Genomic DNA, 15,874 nt, shown 5'->3' on the forward strand with positions numbered 1-15,874 from the left:
AGGCAGAAAGCCCAGCTAGCAGCCAAACGAAGCCTCAAGTGGTGGTTCCCACAGCGTAGCAACCCGGCAAAGGGGATGCAGCAAGGAAAACCACCGTCACCTCTCCGCTGGGAAGCGCTGAGCAAAGGCGAGTCCCCAGGCAATGCGGCCGATTTGATCGGCACAAGGCATGCGAGCTCCACCCCCCAGTTGTTCTTAGACTCCTTATTGGGTGAGCAACGCAGCCAAGCAACACAGTTGGAGCTTCCCTCCTCCCTGGCCGGCAGGGAGGGAGGGAGAGGAGCTGCTTCCTTTGAAACCCAGGAAATTTAAGGGACATCATCAATAAGGGACAGCAGCGGGACACAGCGCTGGGATAAGGAACTTTCCCGCCAAATAAGGGACGGTTGACAGCTATGCCACAGCTGGGCTTGGCTCCGCTCCCTGGCTCCTCCCAATGTCCTGACGTTGCACACCTGACTTCACATGCAGTGTCACACACACACACCCCGCAAACTCCCTCACAACCTGGAGCCTCTGGTGGAAGCTGAACATAGCCCTCAGGTTTAGTAGGCCGTGACAGCATTATCTTCCATGAATCTGTGTACAACAGAGGACGACAATGGTGAATGAAGAGGCCATGGAGCAGGGCCCTCCTCCTCAAGCTCCCCAACTCAGAGCCAGTACCCTCTGTTGAGACTCTTGCTCGGGAAGTCTCGCAGCTGCCCCATTACTTGGCTCAGGGTGAGGAGGTGGGGCCTTCATATGCCTGGGGAGGCCATTTTTCCACCTGAGGAGAGGAGGTGGCACAGACTGAGCTGCCCGTGGGGGAGCAGCGTCAGACCTTGTCTCTGAGACAACAGCAGCGCATCAAAAGTCAGGAGTAAACCCAGCCCCCAAGAAGGAGCATGAACCTTTGGGAACCTTTTTCTTCTTTATATTACTGGATGGAGACTCAGTTGCTGGAAAGTCTGCGAGTAAAATATTCGCTTATTTGCAAAGCTAGGTGTCTGTGATTTATTCTAGCCTAAGTAGTTTCGTGGGAAATGCTTGTTTAAAGGTGGGTGAGGGCAGATGTGAAGCCTACCAAGTTTTAATGTGCTTGGTAGCAATCACCATTGTGCTAACTATGCTATGAGACAGTAAAACTCTCTCCTCGAAACCTCTTTATTCAACATGCACAAGTTAAGGTCAGGGGTTGTCTGTAGGGCATGCTTGCATTTGAGTAGCCAGACAATCTCTGTTTAAAAGCATGATGGGCAGGGAGGGCTGATTCTTGGAACAACTCCACACTCCTGTGCAGTCTCTGCTCCCAACCTCTGATCTGTATCCCTGGCCTTGTCCCTGAACCTTGAAGTTCCTTTCCTCATGCTTTGATCCTTGCTGCATCTCTAGGCTTTTTCCTGCTCTTCACTCGTTGCTGAGCCTGCACTGGAATAAAGTAGCTTGACATGGGACGTGGGTGGCGATGTGGGTTAAACCACAGAGTCTAAGACTTGCCGATCAGAAGGTCGGCAGTTCGAATCCCCGCGACGGTGTGAGCTCCCGTTGCTCGGTCCCTGCTCCTGCCAACCTAGCAGTTCGAAAGCACGTCAAAGTGCAAGTAGATAAATAGGTACTGCTCCAGCGGGAAGGTAAACGGCGTTTCCGTGCGCTGCTCTGGTTTGCCAGAAGCGGCTTAGTCATGCTGGCCACATGACCCGGAACCTGTACGCCAGCTCCCTCGGCCAAGAAAGCGAGATGAGCGCCACAACCCCAGAGTTGGCCACGACTGGACCTAATGGTCAGGGGTCCCTTCACCTTTATCTTTACTTGACATGCAAGAAAGGGCACTTGCCATCATTCTTGGGCAGGAGACTGGGACAGGTGTAGCTTAAAGCAAGTCGTCCAAATCCTTTCCTCTACATCTTTTCCCCTAATCTGCACCATCAGACCCACAGGGGACTTGAAACCACATAACGCTGGACTTATATTTATTAGAACTTCCCAGGCTTTCCTCCTATGAGCCACAGGAACGGCAGAGGTGCAAAGCAGATGGGCGACCTCAAATGACAAGACCATGGGTAGGCAAACTAAGGACCGGGGGCCTGATGCGGCCCAATCGCCTTCTCAATCCGGCCTGCGGACGGTCCGGGAATCAGCATGTTTTTACATGAGTAGAATGTGTGCTCTTATTTAAAATGCATCTCTGGGTTATTTGTGGGGCATAGGAATTTGTTCATTATTATTTTTCCAAAATATAGTCCGGCTCCCCAGTGGACTGGCCCCCTGCTGAAAAAGTTTGCTGACCCCTGGACAAGACCATTTAATAATGTTCGGCGAACTACAGTTCCCATGGTAGGAGTTGGGTATATTTAGCCTGGAAAAGAGAAGACTGAGAGAAGATACAATAGACACCTTCAAATATCTCAAGGGGTATCACATGGAGGATGGAGCAAGCTTGTTTTCTCCTTCTCTGGAGGGTAGGCCTCAAACCAATGGCTTCCAGCTACAAGGAAGGAAATGCTGATTCAACATCAGGAAGAACTTTAGGACAGTCAGAGCTGTTTGACAGTGGAACGGTCTGCCCCGGGACAGCGGCGGAGGAAGCTGCTTGGGCACCTGGGGCAGCGTGCCCAGGAAGAAGAAGAGTAGAAGAGGAGTTTGGATTTGATATCCCGCTTCATCACTACCCGAAGTAGTCTCAAAGCGGCTAACATTCTCCTTTCCCTTCCTCCCCCACAACAAACACTCTATGAGGTGAGTGGGGCTGAGAGACTTCAGAGAAGTGTGACTAGCCGAAGGTCACCCAGCAGCTGCATGTGGAGGAGCGGGGAAGCGAACCCAGTTCACCAGATTACGGGTATACCGCTCTTAACCACTACACCACACATAGAGGCAGGGCGAGGGCAGGGTGAGTCACCCATATGGGCAGGGTGCACCGTGGGGCTTCTGGAGTCTGCCTGCCTCCTCCCACTCAGCCGCCCTACAGCTGGGGGGGGGGAGGCAGCGGGCAGACCATTTCGGGCAGTGTGGGGCCTGTGTGTGCCCAAGCCACCGCGTCTCTCCCAGGAGAGACGCATGGCTCAGGCGCACTGCAGGCCCCGCGGTGAGTGCCTCCCGGCATTTTGTCACCCTCCTCAGTTGTGACACCTGGGGCGGTCCACACCCACTGCACCCCCTTCCTCCGCCCCTGCCCTGGGAGGTTGTAGACTCTCCTTCCTTGCAGATGTTTAAGCAGAGGTTGGGTGGCCATCTATCATGGATGCCTTAGCTGAGATTCCCACATTGCAGGGGGTTGGACTGGATGGCATTTGATGTCCCTTCCAACTCTACAATTCTATGACTCTACGGTTCAGCTGGAAAGGTAGGACTGGCAAAAAATGATGTCCAAAGCCAGAGCGATGCTCGCAGTACTGATGCGCTGAGCCCAAGAGTCAGAGTTACCTTTGACTGGCGGTGGGGGTGGAGGCGCAGCTTCCAGCCGATCTTCTTTGATCCGGAGGGCGGTCAGGAGGAAGCAGCCTCCCCCAAGAGCACCGACAAAGCAGCATAAGACAAAGCTGTACTGCAGGCTCCGGAAGGACGCAAGGTAGGAAGAAGCCCCGGCCTGTCGCTTCTGGATTTCACTGGAGATCTGGAGGGGGAACGTGGTTTTTTACTCTGCTTCTTGCATTTATGCCCCACCCTCTTCCTCTAAGGAGCTCAAGGTGGCACCCATGCTTCTCCCCCTCCCCATTTAATCCCCACAGCAACCCTAGGTCAAGAGGCAGTGACTGCCACCCTGCCAGCTCACCCAGTGAGCTTCAGGGCCAAGTAGGGGATTTGAACCCCGTTCAGTCTGACCGTGTTGTTTTCTCTGGTTGCCTTTGGACTTGACCTCAGCCTGCCCTGAAGCTTCCTGGGCTCTAACACAGATGAAGCAAAAACTCTGGATGCATAAACTGATGCGTTTGATGGCCTGACTGGTGCCAGCCCTCTAGTGGCCAAAGCTGGGACTTTAGTTCTTCCAAGACAAGGAAATGGGTAAATATGTCAATTGTCCTAAGGTCAGTTCTCCACATTTCCACTTTGCAAATTTATTTCTTTTTTTAAGAAAGTCCTCATGAAAATTCATTAACATTTCAGTGCAGATTTTTGCTAATATACATATGCTTCTGTGCAATTTTGCCTAAGATGCACATTCTTGCAGAGTATTTTCTCTAATGTAATTCATATTTGTCTGTCTTCAAAAATATGTGCATTTTGATGCACACTCAACCTCATTATATGCCCATTAATTGGCCAGAGAACTGATTTGCAAAATTAAGTCTAGCCTAAGTATTTTTGTGTTTAAAGGAGAATTTCTTGTTTAAAGGAGAATTTCTAATTTGTTTAAAGGAGAATTTCTAATTTTGAAGCATAGAAGAATTGTGTTTTCAAAAGTGCAAATTAGGGAGGTTTCCTTTAAATGCAAACGGTATTGAATTTCTCCCCGTAACCCTATTCAAGACCATTTGGTTCTCAAGGGACCAACAGGAGCCTGTCTGGCTGTATAAAACTCACGTTGTTTCTCTTTTTTTTCTTTTTTCTTTTTTAAAAAATATTTATTACTTTTCCAAAAATTTAAACACTAAAAAAAAATACAATACATTAAACTAACAAAACAAAACAAAAACAATAAAATAAATCCAACAATTTCATTATCCCATCTTTCATTCACTTATTTCCACGACCTCCTCACACCTCCCTTTTTGTATTCTACTTCTGTTAATTATTTCAGCAATTCCTTTCCATCTTCCTCTGTTTTCTATCCTATAATTATCTTAACTCATTCCAACCTTATTTTTTCCTTTATTAATCTATTTATACTTAATTCCTTATAACATTTCTACTAAAGCCATATAGGTTCATTCCAATGTTTTTCTAACATTCATTAATTTTACAGTATTTCTGTAAATAGTCTTTAAATTTTTTCCAGTCTTCTTCCACCAACTCTTCTCCCTGGTCTCACGTTGTTTCTTAGTAGTCTGAGTAAATTGGCTAATATATTAGCAGTGGTGCAGGTGGTCTTGGACCTCTGATGGCTTTCCTACATCTGATCCTTTGGTCTTCATCCACTTAGCTCTCTACCTGACCAGCTGACCATCTTTCGACTGCCTATCTGCCTCTGGTCCTAGGTTGGTTCCCTTATCTGTTGCCTGATTTCCTGCCTGTCTCGGATTATGCCTTCTGCCTCTGGTCCATTTGAACATCGCCACGACCAAGAACCTGCTTCAACCTGCCATGAAATGAAGCCCCAAGCTATTCACTCACAGTGCAAAGAGTTTCTATGCACTTGTAAAATGAGATTACTTTGCACAGTTTCCCACCAAGGGGTGGGGTGGGGGACTTCAGCCCACCCCCACCTCTAAAGCTGCCCATATAACTTACGATTCCAATGAGATAGGGGCTTCCGGCATCACCAAACAAATGACTAACAAAAATCTGTACAGATAGTGCGGTGGATTGGCATGTTGGTTTCACGACATACTGAAAAGTCAAAGGGAAAAGACCCAATGGTCAAGGTAAGTAGGAAGTAGGAGAGACCAGCTAGATGTGCTTGACTGCCAGGAGCGAGCCAGCAGTAAATCACACTGTGCAAATCAGAGTTAACTCTTTATCAGCAAAACACAATTGATGCAGGAGTATCAGGCCTAGTGAGCACAGCAACTCATCTCCGGCAGGTCTTGCCCCTGTGAAGCAGTTCTTGAGACTGAAGGCCCTCACCTCCACACAGCTGCCTAGGTCCTCTCCTCTCCAGGGCTTACCCCAAGCAATCGGAGACTGTGCCTCCATGAAGCCAACCTCTCCTCCACCCTTTTCATGCCTCTTCTGCTTCTGTGAAACAGGGAGGCAGGAGGGGCAGCCACCTGTGACTCTGCACCAACCTGACTCCTCTTGGCCTCTCTCTTCTTCTGCTTCAGCTCCTGCCTCTGACTCTGGACTTCTCTCTGCCACAGACTCTTCCCGCTCACTCAGCCCTGTTGCCTCTTCAGTTTCTAACACCTCCTCCCTCCTTCTCCCTCTGACCACCACCAGTCCCTGAGTTCTGAGCCTTCTTCCCTTGGGGGTTCCCCAGCCGGTCCTCCAACATGTCCTCTGCATCAAACCAGGCTGTAACACCTACATAAGGAAGCAGGCTGTGGTTGCCTTATCTGTGCTTCTAACATGGGCCTTGCCTTCCTAGCAACATACTGCTGGTTGCTAGCAGATCTGCCAGCCCTACCACAGAGACTAACTACACAATTTCCTGGGTGTGCCTGGCTTTGCACTGCAAATGTCTGAAAGAGAGAGACCACTTCTGGATGGTGTGCAAGGAGGGTGGCCACACATCCAAGTCTACAAGGACAGTCCTCTAGCCGAAGACATCCTCTTTGGCTGCAATCCAGCACACACTTTCCTGGGAGCAAGCCCCACTCAACACAGAAGGACTTGTCAGCAGGATAATATTCATGGGATTGCATGTTAAGTCATTTCACATTAACTTAAAATGCCCTGCTTCCCCCCCCCCCTGCCCCATGTGACTCTTGTCTCCGCTATGTTTCTGGCTATGGACCTGAAGGGATGTGAAGGTAGAAAACAGAGAGAGAAGAGAGAGCAGAGATCTAAGAATAGGTGTATCAGGTTATTAGCAAAATCAATATGACAGAAAAAGGCAGCTGAACTCACCAGCAGTATGTCAGTCACAATGGCCCAGTTTAAGGATAAAAGAAATTCTCCAAGGGCAATAAAAATCTGAAATAGGGAAAAAGCACACAGAGAGGTAGAAAGAACGTCATGAGTAGACAGGGCACTGGAGATTTGCAAATGCACACACAGAAAGATCAAACAGAGGCCAAATACTACTCTCCATCCTTTTAATGGTTCATGTTTTGGGTACCAGCAACCCTTACACGATCCCACCTTCCCACCAATGAGCTGAGGGCAGTGTTACCAATGTTGGGTTTCAGCTGAGAGAACATGGGAAGATCCTTCATTTTGCCAGCAAGAGCTGGCAGAGCATATAGATTTGCTCATAAACCGGCTTGCAGGAGCTTGTGAACAAGGAAGTGCCCAAGTGACAGTAGCAGCTACTACAGGCTCCAACAGCTGCTACAGCCAACTATGGGAAGCCTCCATCTCAGGTTTCCAAGCTGCTTTGCTGGTACAATTTGACTGCTTAAAACAAAAAGCAGTTAACTTTTAGGGTGCAGATTTACCCAGTGCAATGACCAAAAATTAAATACTAGATAGGATATATTGATGAGTATGCTAGAGGCCTCTGGCACCCAGTCCAGGCTTCCCTGGTGATATTGCCTGCCCACATATATGAAATTCAGAAAGGTTCATCTCGGTTTCTGCAATATTTCAGTCTTGCAATCTTGAGGAATAGAAACCTTTCCAAGCCAGTATCTCTGCTATGAATGCCCAATTCCCGCATAGGCAAGGTTGTCTTTGAAGAGAAGCCAGCCGCTAAGGCAAAACCCCTCTTGCCACATACAGTGGTACCTCGGGTTACATACGCTTCAGGTTACATAAACTTCAGGTTACAGACTCCGCCAACCCAGAAATAGTACCTCGGGTTAAGAACTTTGCTTCAGGATGAGAACAGAAATCGTGCTCTGGCAGCGCGGCAGCAGCAGGAGGCCCCATTGGCTAAAGTGGTGCTTCAGGTTAAGAACAGTTTCAGGTTAAGTATGGACCTCCGGAACGAATTAAGTACTTAACCCGAGGTACCACTGTACTTGCCACTTACATATGTAGCTATAATGCTTTCCTGAGCCAGCATGATCGCCAGATACATGGATGGAGATGACGTCAGCAAGCCCACAGCACAGATCAGAGGGTCAGCCATTGCGTTGGTCTTCTTGAATCTTCTGGCGGCTTCTGCTCCAACAATGACTCCAAAGATGCCAGTTGCAATAGTTATTCCTCCAAATATCTGGCTGGAGGACAGGAAAAAATATGTGTGTGTTTTTTTAAGACCACAGCAGGTTATATAACCTTATAAACATTGGCTCTGTCGATTGGCTTTTATTATCATTATTATTACATGACTGTATCTTTGTGCTTTGACCATGCTGTAGCAGGCAGAAATTACTTATTCTTATTATTAAATTTGCCTATTCCCCTATACCCATAGATCTCAGGGTGGTTCACAAATCAAACAGGTGTGATCTTTCTGCAATGATCCATCACTGCCACAGCCTCCTGTTGTCACATTTCTTTAAAAATACAGTAAATAAAAAATATTCAGATAATCTCTCCTATGGAGCGTTCCCCATGCCCTCTGTTTGCTTCTCCCAAAGGAAGCTTGTCTCACCTGTTGGAGGTGTCACATGACCCTGCCTGCTGGCAGGGAGGGACAGCGTCATGGATGAGCTGAGCTCTGGAAAGGAACACTGGCATCCAGAACCCCAGAGCTCCGACGATGAAGGACATGGCTGTCACCCCGAGCGAGGACCACAAGAAACTCCAGCTGACAGGGGGTGGGGTGGAATAAGAAACATATTTAAATACAGTGGTACCTCGGGTTAAGTACTTAATTCGTTCCGGAGGTCCGTTCTTAACCTGAAACTGTTCTTAACCTGAAGCACCACTTTAGCTAATGGGGCCTCCCGCTGCTGCCGCACCACCGGAGCACAGTTTCTGTTCTCATCCTGAAGCAAAGTTCTTAACCTGAGGTACTATTTCTGGGTAAGCGGAGTCTGTAACCTGAAGCGTATGTAACCTGAAGCGTATGTAACCTGAGGTACCACTGTAGTTTCCTTGGTGTCTTGGGTTTTGCTTGTTATTGCTCTCCATATCAGGGGGAGGGAAAACCTCAGGCCTGGGGGGGGCAAATGCGGCCCTCGAGGCCTTTCTGTCAGGCCCTCAGGATTTCATCAGGTCATACCTCCCCTCCCCAGGCCACAGCCTTAGCTTGCTGCGTTCCACAGTTTCCTGGAGTGCTTCTGGCTGACTAAACTGTGATAACAGCCTTTGCTCGTCTGGGTGAATGGAGAGATGCACAGATAGGTCAGTTGGCAGAGCATGAGACCCTTGATCTCAGGGTCGTGGGTTCCACCCCAACACTGGGCAAAATATTCCTGCGTTGCACGGGACTGGATGAGATGAACCATGTGGTCACTTCCAACTCTACAATTCTGTGCTCTATGTGTCGATACCCCTGGCCTTTACATGGTTGGAATACAGCTGACTGTAAAAAGGCAAGGGTCACACCTGTTGTTCCAGTGGAGGCTGCCCCACCAACCTCCATCTGCCCTCAGTCAGCCCCCACCTGCCTGCCTTCTTCCTTATAACCTGCCCAGCAGGTGGGCCCAGGCTACCACCTTCCTCCTCCTCCACCTCAGTGTTGCCCCTTCTAGAACTCAGCAGGGAGGAGGATAGGGTAAAACTAGAACTAGCTGGCTTTGCCTCTCATGGGCTCTGGCGCCACCTACTGTTGGACTTCCTGCCTTCTGTCCTACCAGCCACCACTGTGTTGCTCTGTGTTGAATTTTGGCCTCTGGCTCCACCCACTCTTGCCTTTGGCTCTGCCCACCATGGGCATGCGGCCCCCAGAAGGCTGCTTGCGAAGTGATGCGGCCCCTGGGCTGAAAAACACCCCCCTTCTCCCGCTGTAAAGTACCCGGATGCCTGACAGTATACTCTATGCATCTTTTAATTAAGGAGAAGGAAGACAAGGTGATGTTTGATAGCTCTGGGGGCTAGCCAGCATGTTCACCAGAGCATTCTGGGTAATCAGGTAATTTTTAGAGTGCCTTTCAACGTTGCTGAAAGCCAGCTGCAACCCACAGAAATGACAAAATGTTAGCAGGGAGGGTGGCAAGTGTAGCACAAGCCTGAAATTTCAGGGCCTACACCATAAACAAAGGGACGTGGGTGGCGCTGTGGGTTAAACCACAGAGCCTAGGACTTGCTGATCAGAAGGTCAGCAGTTCGAAACCCCGCAACGGGGTGAGCTCCTGTTGCTCTGGCCCTGCTCCTGCCAACCTAGCAGTTCAAAAGCATGTCAAAGTGCAAGTAGATAAATAGGTACCGCTCCGGCGGGAAGGTAAACAGCGTTTCCGTGCGCTGGTCTGATTCGCCAGAAGCGGCTTAGTCATGCTGGCCACATGACCCGGAAGCTGTACGCCGGCTCCCTTGGCCAATGAAACAAGATGAGTGCCGCAACCCTAGAGTCGGCCACGACTGGACCTAATGGTCAGGGGTCCCTTTACCTTTACACCATAAACAAGCATTTTATATGATAGCCAAGTAGGGCACACAGTATCGTAATTAACCATCCAGGGGTCTTTTACCTTCTAGAGCAGACAATGTTCGCTACCTGACTTGGCCCTGAGCATAAAATGTTCAAAGGATGCCTATAGAAGATTTCTCCAAGTCAACATCGCCCTCTACTGGATCCAGCTCAACTTGCAGCACCTTCAAGATGCACGGATTTGCCTGGTCTTCATCAGGGATGCAGTGTTGTCATTAGATGGCAGATAGAATGTATATATGCGTATTATACTACCTAAGGCTAAAAGCTGCACTTCCAAGCAAAGGGTTGGCATTCCATACAGGCACTGAAAATTCAAATAATAATAATGATACTTACTTTTTGCAAAGCGATGAAATGTCCTTGAGCCAAGTTGAATCCCCTCTGACCTGGTCAGCTGCAGGCTCTGCAGCTTCACGCCGGGATGATTCAGGAACCAAGAAAATGAGGAAAGCCAAGCCTACAGCTCCCATACAAGGGGTGACCTACAGAGAAAGGAACAGTTGCTGGTGTTGCAGGAAATGGACTTTCAACAAAGACCATGATTAAAGGGGCAACATTCTGATGATCAATAAGGAGGAGTTATTGGGGGAAGGGTTATTGGGTTGTTGTTTTCATTTCGATTATGCATTTTGTGGTTTTATATTTCGATTTTATTCTGCGAACCGCCCTGAGACCTCTGGGTATAGGGCAGTGTATAAATTCTAATAATAATAATAATGGCAGAAAAGATGGAGCTCCTATAAGCTCCTGCTAATCATTTTTCAAAGCAGGCCTTTGGTTTTAGTATTGCAGATCTCAAGCCACTCTCTTCAGTTTCAAACAGTTTCTGTCTCTTCACAAAACAGGCTGACAGTGGGCTGAGGCCAGCAGTCGGATTTGTTCAGCTGAATGAAACTCCCTTGATAAAGTGCAGAGTGGAAGAACCTCACCATTTTGCCCCCCAAAAGGGGGGTCCATCCAGAAAAGACTCACCCTGAACCCCCAGTTCCAGTGGCCAGTAGCCAACGCCATTCCAGATGACATGATGTAACCGAGCCCACTGCAAGAGAAAGGAAATGCACCGTTTTTATCTGACTGCTTCAAACCACCGAGCATGTCTAGGGGGCAGACTGAGCACCAGTTTGGTTGCCAGGTCACCAGCCTAGACAGAAGCTCTTCATGGGAAGGGCTGCATCTCAGAATTAGGGTGCACACCTCCCATGTCAGTGGTCCAGACCTTCCAATTGTCCCTATTTTCCAGGGACAGTCCTGGATTTACAGAAGCCACCCCAGTTTCTGATTTGACCCTGGAATGTGACGCTTTTCCTTAGGACGTCCCTATTTTCAGCGGAGAAACGTTGGGGGGTTTGGAGTTACGCAACCCTTGAGCCAAGGAGATAAGGAACTATACAACCTTCAGAAGACATCTGAAGGCAGCCCTGTATAGGGAAGTTTTTTAATGTTTAATGTTTCTTTGTGTTTTAGAATATAATGGAAGCTGCCCAGAGTGGCGAGTGGCTGAGGCAATTCTGTCAGAGAGGCGGGGTATAAATAATAAAATGATGGTGATGTTTAGGATGATGATGATGATGATGATGATGATGGAATAAAAGGTAAAGGGACCCCTGACCATTAGGTCCAGTCATGGCCGACTCTGGGGTTGTGGTGCTCATCTCGCTTTATTGGCCGAGGGAGCCGGCGTACAGCTTCCGAATCATGTAGCCAGCATGACTAAGCCGCTTCTGGCGAACCAGAGCAGCGCACGGAAATGCCGTTTACCTTCCCGCCAGAGCGGTACCTATTGATCTACTTGCACTTTGACGTGCTTTCGAATTGCTGGGTTGGCAGGAGCAGGGACCAAAGCAACGGGAGCTCACCCCGTTGCGGGGATTCGAACCGTCGACCTTCTGATCGGCAAGTCCTAGGCTCTGTGGTTTAACCCACAGTGCCACCCGCGTCCCGATGATGGAATAGGATGTCCCTATTTTCATGTTGGAGCTTTGGTGGTCACTTCTTAGCCTCTCCAGTTTAAAAAGTTTAGAGTCTCTGCAGTTAAATAAAACATGGCTTCCAACTGCGGCCAATGACTGATCCTCTTCAAACAACAATCAGAACCAATCAAGAGTCTAGAACGTGGCCTTGGAAGCAGCTGTCTTGCTGAAGTTAAGCTGGTCCAGGTTTGGCCAGTGCATGGATGAAAGGTCACCTAAGTAACCTGCACGTATGACACATGGAGTTCCGTGAGGAAAGGAAAGAGGGATATCAATGTAGTAAGTGGGACCTGCAACAAAGTGTTACAGTGGGGACTGCTGCTGTTCGAAACTCCCATTGTTCTAGGCGCATTTTGCGACAGGGAATTTGATCAGCGCAATAAGTTTCTGAGCTCTGGGTGCAGTACTGTACCTAAGATTTCAGATTAAAACTGCAGAGTGGAAGGAAAGGAGGAACTTTTTCTGCCTCCCCATTTCCAGTTACTCTCTTAAGACTGGATAAGAGACCCTTTTAAGAATATTAGGGGGGTGGGCAAGGGAAGGACTAGACCATGTGAAAAATGAACATAATATTTTAGTTGCAGTTCATTCATTTTCAGCTTTGTATTCTTGTTATTAAAAAAAGCCTAGACATTCCGTTGTTGTGCCCATAACCTGGGTTTAAGGTGCCATTTAGCTCCTAGCTTTCATATCTCAGTTTCTCACACTGCCTTTCTTCCCATAAATATGTTTTTGCAGTTCTGCATGTCTTGAGTTCCCTGAATCTTGTTGGTCATTCCTCCCAGGTGTTTTGGGGTACAAAATGATTGGCCCTTTCAGTTTGAACATCAGAAATGCAAGGATGGAGGGGGGGGTGGATAGACAGATGGCTCTCTTCAACAGCCCCACCCTTGCTAAAAGGAAAATGAGAGGCTCCAACCAGAACACCCCCCCCCCGCTTCTCCCCTTCCCCACCTCCGTGCTGCCCCCTAGCCCCAGATCCTTCCCAACTTGTCTGGAAGAACAGAGATCTACCTTCCAACCGGTATGAAGATGTAGAAGAGCGAGAGCATGCACGTCCTGCGGTCTTTCTCAAACAGGTCGGCGATGATGGTGGGCGCAATAGTGGAGTAACTGGCGGTGCCAGCACCCACCAGTCCCCGCGAAATGAAGAACAGCCAGGGCATCTTGAGGAAGGGGAGGAGATATGCAAGATATTGAAAAGGGCACACATTAAATAGCACCTTCCAGCACTCGGCATAAATGTAAAGGTAAAGGGACCCCTGACCATTAGGTCCAGTCGTGGCCAACTCTGGGGTTGCGGCGCTCATCTCGCTTTATTGGCTGAAGGAGCCGGCGTACAGCTTCCGGGTCATGTGGCCAGCATGACTAAGCTGCCTCTGGCGAACCAGAGCAGCGCACGGAAACGCCGTTTACCTTCCCGCTGGAGCGGTACTTATTTATCTACTTGCACTTTGACGTGCTTTCGAACTGCTAGGTTGGCAGGAGCAGGGACCAAGCAACGGGAGCTCACGCCGTCACGGGGATTCGAACTGCCGACCTTCTGATCGGCAAGTCCTAGGCTCTGTATTTTAACCCACAGCACCACCCGTGTCCCAGCACTCGGCATAGCCTTTGTTTATTTTAATTTATCCTCCTGTCCCTTCAGAAGAAGCTCATGTCGAGCTGAAGACAAGACATAAAAAGATATACAAATTTCCCTGTCTTTACTCTCTTTTCTGTCTCATAGACTGTAGCCCACGATCCAGTCCAGGCAAACAATTATAACATAAAGCTTGCACCTTTATTGCCCAGAATATCACTCAGAGCTTCTCTGGGCAGTAGTTCCCTCCGTTCTAAATTAGGTAGCCTAGGTAAAACTGAGTTGTTCTCTTAACCAGTGCTCTTTTTTTTCAGCCGGAATATGCAGGAGTGCAGTTCCAGCAACTCTCAGGTGTCCGCCATTGCGAGCCAGTGCTCCCACCATCACCTTCTTGCCTTTATGTACTTCTGAGAAGCCCAAAACGTACATTTCAAGTCAAAACAGAAGTTGGCCAGCTTGTGCAAGTCTACACTTTTTTTAAAGACCTATGACTCCAACTAACTCCTAGCCGTGATTGGTCAAGCTACAGGGCAGCCAATTCGTATTCCCTTCTCTTCAATCCGTCTCCAGTACAGTCATACCTCATGTTACATCCGCTTCATGTTACGTTCTTTCAAGTTACGTCCCGCGGCGACCCGGAAGTACCGGAAAAGGTTACTTCCGGGTTTCGCAGCTCACGCATGCGCAGACGTGCAAAATGATGTCACGCACGTGCGCAGACGCGCTGCTGCGGGTTGTGTTCTTTTCATATTGCGAATGGGCCTCCGGAACGGATTCCGTTCGCAACCAGAGGTACCACTGTATAGTGGCAGGGGGCTTTAAGCTTTCCCGCCAGGCCTCTACTGTTACACATGTGCGCATTTGCACGAGGGCCCTTCCAAGCTGCCCTAGACATCTGCCAGAATCTAAGAGAATGAGGGCGGAGAAGGCACAATATTTGACCTATACCAGAACTAGGGTTAACTCCCAAACCAGCTAAGGAGACAGCTGGCTGTAGTTTTTTGCACGTCCGCAATCAGTAAATGGGGCTGTTATCAAACTGGCATCTGTTCAGGGCTGCCCTAAGTCACCTGGTGACTTATCGTAACAACTTCACGGTGAATTCTAGCACCTATTTTTCTTGGGGGGGAAAGCATTAGCTAATTTAAAAAATATGTTTCCTCCCCCTCCCCCTTTCACATTTGTAATAGATGAGCCTCAGCTCATTGAACCAGCTTTGGATTTGCTGAACATTCGAACGCCACCGGGAGGTGTACCATTCCCAAAATGGAACATCTATTAATGCAGACAAACCTCCACCCCCCAAAAAACCAAATAATTGACACTTACCCATTCTGGGATGAATGAGCTGGCAAGAGTAACGCCTGACCAGAGGATTACCCCAGCACTCAGGATGATTTTGCGGTTGTATCTGTCACCGAGATATCCAAAAAGAGGGGCCGCCACCAAGAAACAAATAATAAAAACTGTTGTGGAAAGAAGCAAGAGGAGTGATGAATGTTGACAGCTGTGTGGGAGTTCACCAGGGTCCATTTCAGTGTATTTATCACATTATTTCACTTTCCTTCAATTCATAGAATCTTAAGAGCTGGAAGGGACCACAAGGGTCCAATTTGCTGCAATGTAAGAATCTTTTGCCCAGTGGGGGGCTCGAAACCATGACCCCCCAGATTAAGAGTCTCATGCACTACTGACTGAGCTATCCCAGTGTCTACTGTTAGGTTCCCACACTTCACCATCCTTCTACCAAAGATCTAAGATTTGCCATAAACACACATATTTTATCCTCATTACCACCCTGTGAGGTAGGCTAGGCTGAGACTGACTGGTCTCGGGTCTCCCAGTAAACTCCATGGGATTTGAACTTGGGTCTACCCAGAGTGTGGGTGTCACTCTTGGCTATATTCAAGATGAATTTAGAAAAACAGAAGCATATTTTAAGAATCTTTGTTTTGATTAAAAACATAAAAGCCCACTGCTGGATCTGACCGAAGGCCAGTCTAGCCTAGTACCCTGTTTCCTCATGGTGGCCATTCCTCCTTGAAACTCCCAAGTCAGACATGATGGCCACAGAATTCAGGGTAGGGCAGATGCCTG

At 48.5% G+C, this 15,874-nt stretch overlaps 1 protein-coding gene across 5 annotated transcripts in view; it reads right to left on the reverse strand.

Annotated features, from left to right (window-relative positions):
• SPNS3 (SPNS lysolipid transporter 3, sphingosine-1-phosphate (putative)) overlaps positions 1-15,874 on the reverse strand; it is a 33,056-nt gene that overhangs the window by 3,802 nt on the left and 13,380 nt on the right. For 2 of the 5 annotated variants that reach the window (XM_080983050.1, XM_080983051.1), the window contains 10 exons: positions 15,107-15,243; positions 13,210-13,361; positions 11,198-11,264; positions 10,562-10,707; positions 8,282-8,437; positions 7,715-7,904; positions 6,649-6,714; positions 5,371-5,469; positions 3,406-3,595; positions 2,377-2,467 (listed from right to left, as the gene is read on the reverse strand). In XM_080983050.1, the coding sequence (XP_080839176.1) occupies positions 2,388-2,467; positions 3,406-3,595; positions 5,371-5,469; positions 6,649-6,714; positions 7,715-7,904; positions 8,282-8,437; positions 10,562-10,707; positions 11,198-11,264; positions 13,210-13,361; positions 15,107-15,243 (1,283 nt within the window). In that variant the 3' untranslated portion in view covers positions 2,377-2,387. Of the gene's footprint in view, positions 1-1,012; positions 1,411-2,376; positions 2,468-3,405; positions 3,596-5,370; positions 5,470-6,648; positions 6,715-7,714; positions 7,905-8,281; positions 8,438-10,561; positions 10,708-11,197; positions 11,265-13,209; positions 13,362-15,106; positions 15,244-15,874 lie in introns of those variants that run through there. The other 3 variants (XM_080983054.1, XM_080983053.1, XM_080983052.1) reach the window with 3 other exon arrangements.

This window comes from Podarcis pityusensis (assembly GCF_964106645.2).
Source record: "Podarcis pityusensis genome assembly, chromosome: 15".
Lineage (NCBI taxonomy): Eukaryota > Metazoa > Chordata > Lepidosauria > Squamata > Lacertidae > Podarcis > Podarcis pityusensis.